This window comes from Bos grunniens, chromosome 27, assembly GCF_055505025.1.
Source record: "Bos grunniens cultivar Pamir isolate PY7600 chromosome 27, Bosgru_T2T1.0, whole genome shotgun sequence".
NCBI classification, from domain to species: Eukaryota; Metazoa; Chordata; class Mammalia; order Artiodactyla; family Bovidae; genus Bos; species Bos grunniens.
In genome coordinates, this window is record NC_141191.1 from 38,119,976 (window position 1) to 38,138,463 (window position 18,488).

Here is an 18,488-nt window from a genome sequence, read left to right on the forward strand (position 1 = left end):
TACCAAAGAATGCTCAAACTACCTCACAATTGCACTCACCACACACACTAGTAAAGTAATGCTCAAAATTCTCCAAGCCAGGCATCAATAGTATGTGAACCGTGAACTTTCAGATGTTCCAGCTGGATTTAGAAAAGGCAGAGGAACCAGAGATCAAATTGCCAATATCCACTGGATCATTGAAAAAGCAAGAGAGTTCCAGAAAAACATCTATTTCTGCTTTATTGACTATGCCAAAGCCTTTGACTGTGTGAATCACAAGAAACTGTGGAAAATTCTTTAAAAGATGGAAATACCAGACCATCTGACCTGCCTCTTGAGAAATCTGTATACAGGTCAAGAAGTAACAGAACCAGACGTGAAACAACAGACTGGTTCCAAATTGGGAAAGGAGTATGTCAAGGCTGTATATTGTCACCCTGCTTATTTAATTTATATGCACAGTATATCATGCGAAATGCCAGGCTGGATAAAGCACAAGATGGAATCAAGATTGCTTGAAAAATATCAATAACCTCAGATATGCGGATGACACCACCCTTATGGCAGAAAGCGAAGAAGAACTAAAGAGCCTCTTGATGAAAGTGAAAGAGGAGAGTGAAAAAGTTGGCTTAAAGCTCAACATTCAGAAAACTAAGATCATGGCATCTGGTCCCATCACTTCATGGCAAATAGATGGGGAAATAGTGGAAACAGTGGTTGATTTTATTTTGGGGGGCTCCAAAATCATTGCAGATGGTGACTGCAGCCGTGAAATTAAAAGACGCTTGCTCCTTGGAAGAAGTGTGATGACCAACCTAGACAGCATATTAAAAAGCAGAGACATTACTTTGCTAACAAAGGTCCATCTAGTCAAAGCTATGGTTTTTCCAGTGATCATGTATGGATGTGAGAGTCGGACTATAAAGAAAGCTGAACGCCAAAGAATTGATGCTTTTGAATTGTGGAGTTGGAGAAGACTCTTGAGAGTCCCTTGGACTGCAAGGAGACCCAACCAGTCCATCCAGAGATCAGTCCTGAATATTCTTTGGAAGGACTGATGCTGAAGCTGAAACTCCAATACTTTGGCCACCTAATGCAAAGAACTGACTCATTTGAAAAGACCCTGATGCTGAGAAAGACTGAAGGCGGGAGGAGAAGGGGATGACAGAGGATGAGATGGTTGGATGGCATCACCGACTCAATGGACATGAGTTTGAGTAAACTCCAGGAGTTGGTGATGGACAGGGAGGCCTGGCGTGCTGCAGCCCATGGGATCGCAAAGAGTGAAACTCGACTGAGCAACTGAACTGAACTGCCCCCCATGGGTCTCTCCCAGATAAGCCTGGCCTGGAAGTGGGGGCGGGAGGCCTGAGCCTCAGTGTCCCCTTGTGTAAAATGGGGGACCAGGTACCCCCTCAAGGCTGTTAGTGAGCACCTGCTGTGTGCCAGGCAGACCTCTCTAGCACTCAGGGCCCAGCAGGGGACAAGAGATGACCTGGCCTGGAGGAGTGGCCGGTGGGTGCTGGTCGCCAGGATCCCCCACCCTCCACAGTCTGGTAAAGGAGCGGTTACTGACTGGCATCAGTAATTGAGTCTGGCAATTGGCTGGCTCTGTGGCCTTCTTTCTGATATGTAACTACAAGGGGAAGGGTGTTGTAAGTGTAAACACCAGATAGGGGATATATTTAGCATAGAGTCAAAGGAAAAAATGTGAATTGTAGTTCCTGCAGAGTTAGGGGGCAGAAAACCAAACTAACAGACATGCAGTTTTTACACATTTTACAGTTAAAGTAAAAACTAGGAAAATTCAGGCCTGCTCACTGTTCTCTTTATCTTCTTTGTTCTCAGGAAAGGGAAAGAGAAAAACTCATTCCTCTTTTTTCCTTTTCACTGCAGAGTGTCCGACTCTTTGCAACCCCATGGACTGTAGCCCTCTAGGCTCCTCTATCCATGGGATTTCCCAGGCAAGAGTACTGGAGTGGGTTGCCATTTCCTACTCCAAGGGATCTTCCTTACCAGGAATCAAACCTGTATCTCCTGCATTGGCAGGTGGATTCTGAACCACCAGGGAAACCCAGAGAACAACATCCCTGAGCTAATGTATAAGTTCCTTGCTTTCAGCAAAGACATAGCCCTGTGAACAACATCTTCCCGTCTTCTGAAAATTACAGTTGAAGACATTGTCAGTCACATGGAGAAGGAAATGGCAACCCACTCTAGTATTCTTACCTGGAGAAAATTCCATGGACAGAGGAGCCTGGCAGGCTACAGTCATGGGATCGCGGAGTTGGACACAACTGAGCGACTCTCACTCAGTCACATGACCCATTCTTTTCTTTTTGAGGATCCATGTAATACATTTTTCTTAAAATTTAGTGCCATAAACGTTTGCCTCTTCAAATGCATATGTTTCTTTTTTATCATGCAGATGAGTCCCATCACTTTCCCTTTCAGCCTTCCTAACACGGGGCTCAGAGGCAATTCCTGTTTCACTGTCTTATCTCAGCTTCCTGTGACCTTGGCCTGGATCTTTCCCTAAATACTGATCTCCTTTTCATACCTCCAGCTTTTCTATTTAATTTTGTCTTAATTTAAAAAACGACCCCAGGGAGAATTAAGTAAAGAATAAATAAGCACAGCATAGTCATTTGGGCATATATGAGCAACCTCAAGTTCCTAATTTTCAAAATACCTACGTGAGGGGGTTTCCCTGGTGGCTCAGTGGTAAAGAAGCCACCTGCCAATGCAGGAGACTCGGGTTTGATCCTTGATCTGGGACGATCCCACTGCCGCAGAGCGACTAAGCCCATGTGCCACAACTACTGAGCCTGTGCTCCGGAGCTGAGGAGCCGAACCTGCTGAGCCCACGTGCCGTGGCTACTGAAGCCTGTGTGCCCTAGAGCCCATTCTCCACAATAAGAGAAGCCACCGCAATGAGAGCCTGTGCACCGCAACTAGAGAGTAGCCCGTTTTCTAGAGAAAAGCTCTCTCAGCAATGCACAGCCGTTTAAAAAAAAAACAAAAACAATACCGTATGAGAATGAGCCATTTCACAGAACACAAATTCTTAAGTGAGGCGCAGGAAGAAAAGTGGTAATAAAGACAAGAGTTGTAGAGTCCTGCCTCTTTAGAACTCTAGAAAGAGGGGATAGGTCAGATCAGTGAGGCAACCCATATAAGTAGTTGCCAAGTGTAACTGCATTCAGTTGGTCCATGAACCCACAGGGCCAGACACTGGGGTGTGTAACCCACTTGTGCCCTTGTGCGTTCAGAGCAAGGACGCCCCATGACCTGAAACAGCCTATGGTCTAGTGAGACAGACCAACCAGAGCGCAAATCACAGATGACACGCTTTTACAAACGTAAGAACGGGCAAGGAGTGTTAAGAAAGAGCATAAGAAGACCTCCAAAGATGAAGAAATAGCAAAAGTTTCCCAGAAGTGGGTGATGCCTGAGCCAGGACTTGAAACACTCAAGGAGTTAGCCAGGCCAAGTGGGGAAGAGGTAATGGCTGTTTCGGGTGGAAATGCCATGTGTTAGAGGCACAGGAGCCTCTAAGCACACAGATCATTCTGGGCCCCCAAGGAGTGGGGCTTGGCAAGAGAATAGGATGAGAGTGCCCGTCTTACAGGGTCTCCTAGGAGACTTGTAAGATTTACATGACATAGGAATCTTACAGGGGTCTGGTTTACTGTGCTCAAAAAAATCTGAATTTTTGCACTGAAACATCTGGAAGCCTTTGAAAGACCTTAAGAACTGATATGGTCAGATTTACATTTTTAGAAATCTGATCTGCATTTAGAAAAATCCCCCTGGGGACTGCAGAGAATGGCGGGCAGACTATAGGGTTAGAAGCCAGTGGCCATGCTGGCCATCCAGGTGAGGAGAATAAGGACCCGGCAGCCTGTAAAGGTGGAGACACGTGGTGATGGGCCAGCATCTCTGGGGTCACCTCTCATGCTGAAGACAATTTACAGATCAGACAAAATAGAGAAAGCATTTGTCTACAGACATCAAATGGCCAATGAGCTAGTGAGGAATTGTTGCACAAGATCCGGGGTGGAAACAGGTCAGGACGGGTGAGTCCAGTGTTAACAAGGCAACATGGTAGCCATGACCCAGCAGTGCTTCTGACAGCAGAGGCAGTGACCCTAAACCTGGGGTTCATGAGCAGGTGGCTCAGGGGTCCATGAACCTGGTTAAGAAGAAAATTTCGACTTTCTTTTCACTCACCTCTAAATGAGACTTGGATTTTCCTTCTACTGTGAGTCTGGGCCACAAGCCTCACGAACGTTTGTATTCCTGCAATTTTGTCACCAACAGAAATCAGCTATTTTCACACTATATTTATAGCTGTATCTCACAATGTCATTTACATTCATCACTATTTCTAAATTGCAGTCACTTTTAGACCCACTGCTTGAATTTGCTGTTTAATGCTTTAATAAAGAAATCCATGTATGACTATCAAAAGGTTTTTTAAATGTTTTAATAAGTCTATTCAATGTAGTGGGATTCCTTTGTAATGTCATATATTTTCATTTTTCCCCCTTTGATTTCTTTTTTTATATTTTGTTCTCTACATATTTCAGGTTTTTAAAAATATTGTTTTGAGAAGGTGTCCACAGTTTCATCAAATTGCCAAGGGGATAGAAAAGGTTAAGCAGCCCTGGCCTGGTGGAACCAGGGGGAAATAATTGGGCCTGTGAAGGCTGAGAGTTCTGGTTAACCACCCTGGGCTCAGAATCAGGCTCTAGAAGCACAGGTGAATTAGGACACCAGCCCCTGACACAGAGACCTTAGCACCTTGGAATCCAGTAGATGGTCCTGAAAATTTCAAAATTGTAAATTAGGTTAAAGCAATCCAGGCACCTGACTGCACTAAAATAGTCTCTGAGGAAAGAGAACATTCTAGGCCTTAAATAATTTCTATGCATGTGTGTGTCACTAAATCATGTCCGACTCTTTGCAGTTGTGTGAGTTCTAGCCTGCCAGAGCCCTTTGTCCATGGGATTTTCCTGGCAAGAATACTGGAGTGGGTTGCCATTTCCTTCTCCTGGGATATTCCTGATCCAGGGATCAAACCTGTATCTCCTGCATTGGCAGGCAGATTCTTTACCACTCTGCCACCAGGGAAGCTGATTTCTATGCATGATTTTTATTTAGAAATATTTATGGATTTATTTGGCTGTGTTAGGTCTTACATGCGGCATGCAGGATCTTTCATTATAGCCTACAAACTCTTATCTGTTCCCTGACCAGGGACTGAACCCAGGCCCCTTCTATTGGAAGCATGAAGTCTTAGCCACTGGACCACCAGGGAAGTCCCTATGCATAATCTGTCAAATACAGTATGTAGCAGAGAGATAACTGGGCATGTGAGGATGAAACCAATAGAGGAAACAGGTAACAGATTCACAGCCTCCAGATGGTGGAATTAATAGACTGGAAGCCAACCATCCTCATGAGGATAAAACAAGATGAATGCAAACCTTCCAGGGAGGATCTAGAAGGAATAGAGAGTAATGTTGGAGATTTGAAAAAGAACATTAGCAAAGAGCAAGTCTAAGGCAGGAGGATGAGCACTTAGATTGGAAGTGGGCGGAACTAGAGTGGAAAAAAAAGGCTAGCTACCCATCTGATCTGGGTAACTGTGAAAACAATGCTGTTCATTGATACAGGATGGATAACATTGAACAGATTTGTAAGGTGGAAATGAGTAAAGAAAGTGATGATGCCGTGAACATCATGAGCTTGATGATTTCATGGGATATGAAAGGGGAAGATGCTGTAGGAGCCTAAGTGTCTGGGATGTATTCAGGAAAGAGAGCTGGTCTGGAGTGGGATATGGAATTCATCAGCACTCAGGTGAGGCTGACGTTCTGGGATGGATGAGCTAACCATGAGACAAGGGTAGAGAATAGGGATTCTGGCTGTAAGTGATAAAAGTCACCCTGAATTAGCTTTAGGAAAAATGAGATTTGCTGGCTCCTACAACTGAAAACGGCAGCTGGCTTCCAATGACCAGCAAGGTCCACAGATTCCAACACTACTTTGAGAGGTGTGCGCATATGTGTGTTTCCCTCTGACTTCTAAGACTGTCAGATTCCAACTGTGTGTGTGTTTCTTGCTTGCCTGTCCTTTCCCATTAGTCTGTACATTTGTTTCAGTCCTAAAATCATACTGATAAAATCAGTATCAAAATGATAAAATCATCTGAATAGCTTTTAGTTTTTAAGTTTAGTTATTTAAATTACTAAAATATGTATGTCTGGTAAATAGTTTGAAAAGAAAAGCTGAGAGAAGAAAATGAAAATTACCTAAAATCCCACCAACCTAAAATAATAACACCAAGAAAATATTTGTGCATATGCTTCCCTTTCTATGTTAGAGTTAAATGATTGAGTAAAATGACCAAATGCATAGAAAACAGTCCATAATAAGGAAAGGAATTGTTTAGCTTAAATAATGAACACACACACGAGGTATATATATATATATATATATATCCCTAAAATAAATAATTTTTAGAGTAATGCTAAATAGTAGTTCATTCTTTAAAAGGACCAGACAATAATAAAATTATATTTTAAAAGAAATGTTCTCTGAACATGAAGAAGTCTCTGAATTACAAAGATTAAAAGTATAAACTGGAGACTATTATGGACCAAAGGTTTGTGTCTCCCTCACCCCACCAGCAAAATTCATGTGTGGAAGCTCCTTGGTATTTGGAGATGGAGCCTTTTTGTAAAAATATTTGTTTATTTATTTAGCTGTGTCAGGTCTTGGTTATGGCACGTGAAATCCTTCGTGGCAGCCCACAGACTCTCTAGTTGTGGTGTGTGGGCTTAGTTGCTCTGTGGTATGTGGGATCTTAGTTCCTTGACCATGGGTCAGATCTGAAGTCTCCTGCATTGCAAAGCAGATTCTTAACCACTGGACCACCAGGGAAGTCCCCTGGAGATGGGGTCTTTGGGGAGGTAATTAGGTATAGCTGAGGTCATGAGGATGGAGCGCCTATGATGGGATTAGTGCTATTACAAGAAGAGGAAGAGACCAAAGCCATACTTCTCTCCACCATGTAAGGACATAGCAAGGAGGCAGCAATGTACAAGTCAGGAAGAGGGCTCTCATCAGAACCCATCCACATTGGCACCCTGATCCAAGTCTTCCAGCCTCTAGAACTATGGGAAGTAAATGTTGTTTAAGTCGCCCAGTCCGTGGTATTTTGCTTTACTGCCCCAAGCTTAAGACAGCAAAGAAGGGATTCATGAAATGTCCATCCCTGGGGGCCTCTAAGAAAGGCATAAGACTGTCCCCTCTCACCCAGGAAGGGCCTCACTGCTTGTGACTCAGAGCCAAGCATGGTGGCTTAGAAGCTGCTCCATTTAGTGAATGAACCAGAACCTCTGGGGATCTGGACATGATGATCAATGACAAGATATCAGTTTGCATGTTGTAATTCAAGGCATAAACTAGATCTGATGACCCAATTTGATCCTGGTTTTTAAGGGGCAAATTAGTTTTGTGGGATAAAAATTCAGGAGGAAATGGTTAGGAAACAAACTGAAAAGAGAAGGAAGGAATTAAGCAAGTTTGTTTGTTTTTTTTAAATGAATGTTAAAAGACGAAAATTTTCTAATATTATGACCCTAGGAGGAAAACAATGGAGTCTGGTAAAAATCAAACTGCTTTTCTAAAGCATGAGGTAGCATGCTTGGAACATATATAGACCAGAGTCAGGAGAGTAACATAAGCCCAACCTAGGTCTTTTATGAAGAGGAACGAGACCTATATTGTGTCCTGAAGAAATGGCCTTTTCTCATCAAGTTAACTGGAGTGGTCCAGAAGGTCACAGAAGCTATGGTCTTGGAGATGCCAATGAATAGATGTTTTTCTGCCCTGAAAGGTATAAATATTTGTTCACCTAACACTTACAAAAGACCAGACCAGAAAATATGAGTTGCCTTCCAGTTTTCCATCTGCCTGCAGCCCAACAGTCCTCTGCAGGTTTCGTGTCCCATACATACCTCTTTCAGAAAATCAATATAATTCCTTACATCTGAAGGTGCCTTTTGGATGTCAAAAATGATCCTGGGCAGAGAGTTGGAGGCAAGATGGCAAGGTAGGAGGACCCTGAACTCACATCTTCTCACGAGCACACCAAAACTACAATTAACTGCTGAACAACCATCAATTAAAAAGAAAAGTCTGGAATCTACAAAAAAAAAAAAAAAAGATATTCTACATCCAAAGGTGTACAGAAGAAATCACAAGATGGTAGGAGGTATGCACTAGCAATATAATCAAATCCATACCACCTGGATGGGCCATCAAGCTAGAAGCATTAGCATGGAATTTGCAGTTAGAAAACTAAGCTCAAGCCCTACATACGCACTTTTATTAACTCAGGAATATTGGAGAAATGACTTCCTTATCTGTAAAATAGGGATAACAAAATAACACCATAACAAGGTTGTTGTAAGGAAAAAGTAAGATGAAGTACGGAAGGGGTTTTGAGAATTCCAAAATATTTTGCACATAGAAATGGTTAATCAATTATTGCTTTCTTTTTAAAAGTTTTATTTTATTTATTTATTTTTGGCTGTGCTGGGTCTTTGTCGCTGCTCTGACTTTTCTCTAGTTGTGGCAAGTGGGGGCTACTCTTCGTTGCCGTGCACAGACTTCTCATTGTGCTGGCTTCTCTTGTTTCGGAGCATGGGCTCTAGAGTGCGTGGCTTCGGTAGTTGGGACACACGGGCTCAGTAGTTGAGGCTCCCAGGCTCTGGAGCACAGGCTCAACAGTTGCGGCACACAGGCTTAGTTGCTCTGAGACACGTGGGATCTTCTTGGACCAGGGGTTGAATCCATGTCTCCTGGGTTGGCAGGCGGATTTGTAACCTCTGAGCCACAAGGGAAGCCCTGCCTTCTTCCTGTACATTGTCACAGGTGTCACTGTCCCATCGGAAGATATATCATGGCTTTTCCATAATCATCAGGAGGAGGTTTGGCCAAGACTGGAACCCAGCCCTTCGGACTCAGAAGTTCAGTTGTCTTTTCCCGATTGATCCCATGCTGCTTGTCCACTGGGTTTATGCTCTGGCCTCCTGCTCTTCAGGCAGCTCACACACAGGCTATGCTTCCCAGCTGCCCCGTGGAAAACCTGTGTTGAATAGTGAGGTCACTTAGTGTGTAGGAGCTCTTTTCCAGTTCTCACTCTGGTTGAATATCTCCCTCCAAGTCAGGGTCTCTTTGTGGGTGAAGGATTTTTAGAATCTTTAAGACTTTGGGATATTCGTGTGTGTGCAGGTATATTTCTGTGTTGAACAGATTCAAGAGGTCTAAGGCATGCAGGATAAATGCACGAAATCCTGATAAAAGAGGTCTAGATAATTGCCTGTGAAACTGCTCTTGCAATCTAATTGAGCTCTGATAGCAGTGCCAGGATCATGCTGAGGTAGATACTTGGCATCAGCCAATATAAACAGAGAAAAACAAATTTACACAATATAGGTCAACCGAAAACAGAGCTTTCTGAAAGGGCAAGATAAAAAGAGGTCAAATCTAGAAAAGCACAGTCCAACTGCTTTCTGTTCCCCCAAATAACTCAACATTTAACATAGTGGAAAAGTGGATAATAGAGAAATAAACAAAGCTGTAACAGACTGATACTGACAAAGCAAAATAGAAGTCCCAATAGCATTGTTAACATAGACTGCAGGCAAAAAATACTAGTTAGGATAAAGAGGTTTATCATCGACTGATATGAGATGAAATCACTGAGAAGATATATTAGTGCTTCACGCACCAAATAAGATACTGTTACAAAAATATGAAGCCTAAACTCTGGGAGAATATTTGAATTTGACAAAAATACAATCATCACAGGAGACTTGAACTCTCTTTTCTCAGAATCTGAAGATCAAGTGGAGGAACCTTATTTGAACAAACTGAGAAAACACTTGCTTTTTAAAGAAAATTTGTTCACATACTAGCCAACAAAGAAAATTTTAATAAATTCCAGGTTTTTGCATGCTAGAAATTAAACCCCAAGGTGATCAGCAACCTTGCCGGTTCTGTTCACCTTTGTACTGGAGCAGCAAACACATTGTTTAGCACACAGTAGGGATCCATAAATATTTGTCTCATAAGGAAGAAAGGATGAAGGATGACCCAAGACACAAAAGCAACATGAAAAGTGCATCCTCACCCCAATATAATCCCTTAGAAATTTTAATTACACTCTTCAAAACAATTCATGTGTCAAAGAGAAAACTGAAGTGGAAATTAGAGCCTATTTAAAATTAAATGGCCATGAGAGTACTGCACATAAAAATGTCCTGGTTTTTCTGTGAAAAATGTACACCCAAATGCATTTCTTGGAAAACGTAAAAGATGGAAAATAAATAAAGTATTCCACTGAAGAAAGTAGAAACAAAGTAGAAAAAGAAAAGGGGAAAATCATAAAATGAAAACAAAAAATCATGAACTAGACAAAAGAAAATCACTGCCTATAAAATTTAAGAAAACCTCATCTGATCATGAAAAAAAATAGAAAACACAAGTAAAGTATATTAGGAATAATAAAAGGACTGCAGAGAACTTCCCTGGTGGTCTGGTGGTTAAGAATCCTCCTGCCAATGCAGGAAGGAAGAGTTTGATCCCTGGTCTGGAAGGATTCCATATGCCACAGGGCAGCTGGGCCCATCCCCCACAACTATTAAGCCCACATGCCACAACTACCCGAGCACCTGCTCTGCAACAAGAGAAGTCACAGCAATAAGAAATCTGTGCATCGCGACTAGAGAATAGCCCCCGCAACCAGAGCAAGCCCTGCTCATTGCCTGCTAGAAGCAAGGAGGACCCAGTGTAACAAAAAAAAAAAAAATAATAATAATAATGAAAATAAAGGACTGCAGATAACAAGGAACTTTTTAAAAAAATTAATAAAACATTATGCCTAACTCATATCATTAAATTTAAGTTTAAAGTTGAGAGGAAATAGCTGATTTTCTAAGAAAATACAAAGGATCGAACCTGACTCAGGAAGTGGTAATATAACCTTGGTTGGTCAAATATTTCCGAATACATTTTACTAGTCTTTTGTTCTGTTGATTTTTTTATGGTGTCATTTGCCATACAAAGTTTCTCACACCCCAAAACTATTCAAATATTCTCCTATAATTCTTTCTTACAATTTATAGTTTCTTAAATTCTTCCGTTATTTTTGGTGTGAAGTAGAATTCTACCTTTATTTTCCTCCAGCTAGCTAGCCCACTCTGCCAATATCATTTATTAACCTAAGAGCTACTATCACTTAATCTAAAAATATACAAATGGTTTACTAGAAAAATTGGCCAGAGATTGGAATATGCATTTGATTGAAAAGGAAATGGCCAATAAATCATGAAAAAATACTACTACTATTTTTGTTTAATCAAAACAATCATGAGATAGTTTCCACCTATCATATTGGCAAGTATTGAAAGTTTGATCATTTTTAGTGATGGTGAGGGTACAGGAAAAAGGCAATTCAAGGTTATTGGTGGAATTATAAATTTACACAGCCTTTCTGGAGGCAATTTGACCATACTTACAGAATTTTTTAAATGTACCTTTGAACTAACAGTCTTCATTCTATCTGTCATGAAGAAATTCTCACACGTGTACACAAATTTACGTATACAAGACTGTTGGTTGGACTATTTCATTAGCCAAAAACATTGAGAACCACTTAAATGTCTGTAGCAGAGTACAGTAGACTGAGATGATGGAATCCCACATACTAGGGTGAAAAATGAGCTACGTCTATACTAATATGAAAAGATGTCCACTATATAGTAAGTAAAAAATGCACATTGCCTATATATACTTTGAGGCTGTTTTGTAAGAATAAAATCTCCAAACAATTTTATAATTAACAACCTCCTTCCTTTAAAAAACAAACAAACTTATGATTGATTGAAATAAAACACATATACAGAAAGTTATACAAGGGACATACCTGAGTTACCACCACCCAGATCAAAGAGTGAATCATTATCTAGGAGTCTGGAGCACAAGATAAAGTTCCAGGCTGAAGGCACAGACTTGGGAGTTAGCATAGGAAAGCAATTGAATATTGTCAAAATCAGATGAACACACCCAAGGAAAAGGTAGAAAGTTGGGGTGGGGTGGGGCAGGAAGGTATAAAGTGGAAAATGTGAGGGCTGAGGACTCGGGGTACATTAAAGCTTAAGGGGTAGGGACAGTGTACTGGGTCTGAAAGGAGACTGAGAAGGATGCCCAAGGTAAGAACCCGGAAAGAGACAAGATAGTGGAGTAGAAGGACGGGAGCTCACCTCTTCTTAGGAAAACACAAAAATCATAACTCACTGCTGAACAACCATCGACAAAAAAAAAAAAAACCCAAAAAACACTTTGTTGTTATTGTTCAGTCACTGGAACCTACCAAAAATGATATCCAACTTCCAAGGACAAAGAAGCCACAACAAGATGGTCAGAGGGGCACAGTTAAGTTCAGTCGCTCAGTTGTATCCGACTCTTTGTGACCCCATGGCTGCAGCATGCCAGGCTTCCCTGTCCATCACCAACTCCCGGAGCTTACTCAAACTCATGTCCATTGAGTTGATGATACCATCCAACCATCTCATCCTCTGTCGTCCCCTTCTCCTCCTGCCTTCAATCTTTCCCAGCATCAGGGTCTTTTCTAGTGAGTCAGTTCTTCCCATCAGGTGGCCAAAGTTTTGGAGTTTCAGTTTCATCAGTCCATCCAATGAGTATTCAGGACTGATTTCCTTTAGGATTGACTGATTGGATCTCCTTGCAGTCCAAGGGATTCTTGAGTCTTCTGCAACACCACAGTTCAAAATCATCAATTCTTCAGTGCTCAGCTTTCTTTATAGTCCAACTCTCACATCCATACATGACTACTGGAAAAGACATAGCTTTGGCTAGACAGACCTTTGTTAGCAAAGTAATGTCTCTGCTTTTTATTATGCTGTCTAGGTTCGTCATAGCTTTTCTTCCAAGGAGCAAGCATCTTTTAATTTCATGGCTGCAGTCACCATCTGCAGTGATTTTGGAGCCCCCCAAAATAAAGTATATCACTGTTTCTATTGTTTCCCCATCTATTTGCTATGAAGTGATGGGACCGGATGCCATGATCTTAGTTTTTTGAATGTTGAGTTTTAAGCCAACTTTTTCACTCTCCTCTTTCACTTTCATCAAGAAGCTCACAAAGGAAAAAAGGAAAGATGTACCCATTTGAATGCAAAGTTCCAAAGAATAGCAAGGAGAAATATGAAAGCCTTCCTCAGTGATCAATGCAAAGAAATAGAGGAAAACAACAGAAAGGGAAAGACTAGAGATCACTTCAAGAAAATTAGAGAAACCAAGGGAACATTTCACGCAAAGATGGGCTCACTAAAGGACAGAAATGGTAAGGACCTAACAGAAGCAGAAGATATTAAGAAGAGGTGGCAAGAATACACAGAAGAACTATACGAAAAAGATCTTCCCGTGACCCAGATAATCACGATGGTGTGATCACTCACCTAGAGCCAGACATCCTGGAATGTGAAGCCAAGTGGGCCTTCAGAAGCATCACTACCAACAAAGCTAATGGAGGTGATGGAATTCCAGTTGAGCTATTTCAAATCCTAAAAGATGATGTTGTGAAAGTGCTGCACTCAATATGCCAGCAAATTTGGAAAACTCAGCAGTGGCCACAGGACTGGAAAAGGTCAGTTTTCATTTCAATCCCAAAGAAAGGCAATGCCAAAGAATGCTCAAACTACCGCACAATTACACTCACCTCACACGCTAGAAAAGTAATGATCAAAACCCTCCAAGCCAGGCTTCAACAGTACATGAACTGTGAACTCCCAGATGTTCAAGCTGGTTTTAGAAAAGGCAGAGGAACCATAGGTCAAATTGCCAACATCCGCTGGATCATCAAAAAAGCAAGAGAGTTCCAGCAAAACATCTACTTCTGCTTTATTGACTATGCCAAAGCCTTTGACTGTGTGGATCACAACAGACTCTGGAAAATTCTGAAAGAGATGGGAATACCAGACCACCTGATCTGCCTCCTGAGAAATCTGTATGCAGGTCAAGAAGCAACAGTTAGAACTGGACATGGAACAACAGACTGGTTCCAAATTGGGAAAGGAGTATGTCAAGGCTGTATATTGTCACCCTGCTTATTTAACTTATATGCAGAGTACATTATGCGAAATGCCTGGCTGGATGAAGCACAAGCTGGAATCAAGATTACAGGGAGAAATATCAATAACCTCAGATATGCAGATGACACCACCCTTATGGCAGAGGGGCACAAAATCAAATCCCATCCCTTCCAAATCATCAGCCTACAAACTAGATTTCCAGGAAAGTATGAGTGTTGAGGACTTGGGGTACATTAAAGCTAAAGGGGTAAGCTTCAGGGGGGTCTCTCCACCACTTGACACAATCTGAGCCTGTCCAACAGAGGCTCAGAGTCCTGGAGTACCATCCAGGTACACAGGTGGGATGCCTTATCAATCTACTTTGTATCCCACGACCCTGTAACTCTGGCCACAAGTGCCTGAACCAGAGATCTTTGCCCAGGTCTCTCTGCCAGCTCTCAGTACGGGTCCAGGTATGGCCTCCTTGAAAGACACACACACACACACACAAGTACAAGGTAGTAGGTCAACAGAGAATCCAACACGGGGAGAGAAGTCAGTAACAGAAGTGTGATTGGGAGGAAACCGTGGTGGAGAAAAGCAGCCAGAAAGCGGGCAGCTTGAGGAAGTCTAAGGAAAAGGGGGGCGAGGCTGGCTCAGCCACAGAAGGGGCGGAGAGTGCCGTGAGCCCTGGGCAAGCCTCCCATTCCTGAAAGCCCATCTGTTTACAGCCCAAAGGGCTCATCCCGTTACCGGTAATACTCGCCTTCCCACAGGTGACCCTGAACCTGCCAAGTCAGAGACGCAGTGCCATCGCCTGGGCACAGTGTCTGAGTCACGCTTGCTCCTTGTTACATCCTTTTCCATTTCCCCCAACGTTTGACACGAAAGACTTTTCTGATAGGCTGCCTCCGCAGTGGCCTCAGTACAGCTGATTCTCTGGGGGTCAGGATCATATAAATAGTTGCTGCAGGGGGCACCTGGTCTCAGACCGGAGGAGCGACATCTCTGCCACCGCTGCCGCCCGGTCCCGAGGCGGGGTAAGCGCTCCTGAACGTGACAGCTCGCTGGGCCTGCCGCGCTCTGCCCGGCTCTGACCGACCCTCTCCGTGTCCAGTTTCATCCGACGCGGTGGGCCGGGAACCCAGCGGGGGAGAAGGACGGTGGTGGGACGAGGGGTCGGGGGCGGCGGGCCGCAGCCGGGAAAGGCTGGCCCTTCGGCCCTGTCATCAGAAGGCCTTTCCCCCCTCTTTTCAAAGGTCCCGGTCGCCCGCGCGCCGCCCCATGCACCTCTGCCTCGGCCGGCGCGCACCCCCGCGGATCGGCCACGGGGATCCGCGGCCCCGGCCGGCCTTCCGCTCCTGTCCGGCACCATCTACCGAAGCCCGGAGGCCCAGGAAGCGGGTGGTGTTCGCAGACACCAAGGGGCTCTCGCTGACGTCCGTGCACAGCTTTGGAGATGCTGTGGGCGCAGACTCAGAGAAGACCTTCTGCGGTGGGTCCAGGGGAGCGCGCCCCGCACCGCCCAGCTCGCCAAAGCCAAGACCCTCGGTTCCGGGCCTCCCGGCCCCACGCAGGACTCCGGGGTCCCCCGAGGCGTCTGCAGACCCCCCGTGGCCGGGGGCTTCCAGCGAGGCGCCGTGCGGGCTCGAGGGCTAGGTTTTCAGAAGGTGCCGCCTGTGCGCGTCGCTCTGGGTGCCTGGGGCTCAGTCCTTGAAGCGCCGCCACTCACGCGCTCGGTCCTGAAAGAACCGGCGGCAGCTTCGCCCTCGGCGCGGGGTTGCCGCGAGGTCCCCCGAGCTGGGGGAACCATCCAGTTGTGCTTCTCTTATAGTGTGCTCAGCCGCTTTCAGCGGATGGTGATCAAGGTCAGAGTTAGTGCCTGACTCCCAGTTCACCGCCCTGCCCATCAGAATGAAACTGAACCCTTCGAGGGCGCACATATAGGAGCCCTCGCGGGTTACTTTCTCTGCGTCAAGCGAGAATCCCTGGCTCAGGGTGTGCTCGCCTTTCCGATTTCCCCTGGAGCCCGTCTCGGACTCTTCCAGCATCACTGTGGGGAGATGAGAGGAACACAACTCCTAGCCCCTCAGCAAGCCTTGAATGCCCTGCATTCTTATCTCTCAAAGAAAGAGGCTGCCAGTGGCGCCCGGCCCCCTTCACCCTCTGCAGAGAAGCCAAATGTAAACAAAGCTTTGTTATAATTATTTCAAAGGCCTGGAAGAGAGTGTCTGTAAGCAAGGTGCCGGTGGGTAGGCCGAGATGGGGACGGGAGGAGGAACTGAGCGCAGAAATGGGCTCTTTTACTTCCCTCTCCCTTTGGAAAAGGCTCATTTTCTGGTAGTTTCTTAAGCTTTTTCTTTTGACCAGCCCTGCGGCCTGTGGGATCTTAGTTCCCCAGACCAGCGATGGAACCTCATCACTCCCTACCCTGGAAGTGCAGAGTCTTAACCACTGGATGGCCAGGGAAGTCCCTTGCTTCTTCAACTTTTGCCAAAAGAAATGTTTGTGACGCATTTTCAAGCTGTAAACGATTGACCTTTCTCCTCTTCAGCAGATAAGAGTTTGCGACAAGTCTGTCTACCTTAAAATAGGCACACTTAAAAAAATTAATGTTTACACCTGAGATGCAGGAGAGGGGGGTTCCATTCCTGGGTGGGGAAAATCCCCTGGAGGAGGAAATGGCAACTCACTCTGGTATTCTTGCCTGGAGAATCCCATGGACAGAGGAGCCTGGCTGGGTACATGGGGTTGGATACGACCGAGCAACTAAGCATGCACCTTTTTAAAACTATAATTTACTGAGGCCAGAAGGCTGACCTTTGCTTCTGTGGATACCCACACTTTCCCTGTTGTATTTACCACCCTGTATTGAAACTGTCCACTAAACTGTCATAAATAAAGAATGCTGCCCACCATCCGATTCTACAAGAATCAAGTCATTAGCCACTACAGTAGCTGATCTACAACACACCCTGAAAGGAATTCAGGGCAAAAATCAGGATGAGGTACTCAGTGCTCCAGGAAAACAGGCCAGATGAGCCCTCAGAAAGTTAGAAATATTGCAGGAGAAATTTTCTACGAACCTGGATTCTTGCATCTTCCTCTACTTAGAAAAGCTCTAAAATCATTAACTGAAATACACGCTCCTCGTGACCAGCAGCGACCTTCTACTGAGACATATGCTTGAATGCATGTATCCCTTTGCCAAAATCACATATATACTGACCTGATCTCTTCAGAGCAGTTCTTCAGAGCTATCTGAGAGGCTGTCTCCCCAGCTACAGTCCTCAGTAAGTTCTTCAATCAAACTGAAACTCATGGCTCTCACATGGTGGTTTTTATCTTAGTCAATACCTCCCTCAGATCTGGAAAGGCTGCCGTGTACACTGCTGGCCCCCAGACTGGCCACCCCTGACATGCTCAGAATGTGTGCATTGGTATAATACATGAATTTTTAGTGTGTGCCAAGTATTCTTCTAGCTTCAGTTTACAATGGTCTGAGATCTTTTAGTCTTTGGAAGACTTTACCCTCTTTTCAGAGGTTGTTCATTCTCTCAGATTATTGTTCATGGATGACAAATTTTAAATAAATGTGTCTAAAAAAAACCTTTAGCTCTTCTGATCCTTGACTTCTTGGGTTACAATTGTCTGTGCCGGAGGCAGGCTATATAAATGCAATCATAGTGATTGAGCAAGAAGCATGTTCTCTATTTGTTTTTCTCCCTAAAGGGCCTGCCCCAGCCAACTCTGTAAAATAACCAGGTGGTTAACAGCGTAAAGACAGAGCCAGCAAAACACACAGGCTTCCAGAGATAGTTTAAACACAGCTGTGGCTTCCTCATCCAAAAAGGGAGGCTACTGTAACCACGCCAGATTCCTCCCAGTCTCTATGCTGCTGCTGCTGCTGCTGCTAAGTTGCTTCAGTCATGTCCGACTCTGTGCGATCCCAGAGACAGCAGCCCACCAGGCTCCCCCGTCCCTGGGATTCTCCAGGCAAGAACACTGGAGTGGGTTGCCATTTCCTTCTCCAATGCATGAAAGTGAAAAGTGAAAGTGAAGTCGCTCAGTCAAGTCTGACTCTCAGCGACCCCATAGACTGCAGCCTACCAGGCTCCTCCGCCCATGGGATTTTCCAGGCAAGAGTACTGGAGTGGGGTGCCATTGCTTTCTCCCCCAGTCTCTATATCCTACCTCTAGTCCTGACTCCATTAAGTAATCAGGAATAAGGTAAGTGGTCCCGATAGAATGTGTTGTGGGGCGGGGGGCACTTTTTGAAATTAAAGTTAGTAAGAGTTGTCCATGAAAAATAGGCAGTTGACTATTAATCAATAATCA

General features: G+C 44.3%; 1 protein-coding gene across 1 annotated transcript; it reads left to right on the forward strand.

The window, feature by feature from the left end:
* The first annotated feature begins 14,379 nt into the window (after positions 1–14,379).
* On the forward strand, positions 14,380–17,068 carry LOC147343819 (uncharacterized). Its single transcript, XM_086380428.1, has 5 exons — positions 14,380–14,418; positions 14,579–14,623; positions 14,882–14,905; positions 15,101–15,190; positions 15,410–17,068. The coding sequence occupies exons 1-5, from the start codon at positions 14,380–14,382 to the stop codon at positions 16,034–16,036; spliced, it is 825 nt and encodes a 274-aa protein (XP_086236554.1). The 3' UTR covers positions 16,037–17,068.
* The last annotated feature ends 1,420 nt before the right edge of the window (positions 17,069–18,488 follow it).

Coding starts and splice junctions, on each gene's coding strand:
- LOC147343819 (XM_086380428.1), top strand. CDS start 14,380: ATGAGTGTTGAGGACTTGGGGTACATTAAAGCTAAAGGG. Junction 14,624..14,881: donor AGCTCTCAGTACGGGTCCAG/GTATGGCCTCCT, acceptor ATCTGTTTACAG/CCCAAAGGGCTCATCCCGTT. Junction 15,191..15,409: donor CCGCCCGGTCCCGAGGCGGG/GTAAGCGCTCCT, acceptor CTCTTTTCAAAG/GTCCCGGTCGCCCGCGCGCC.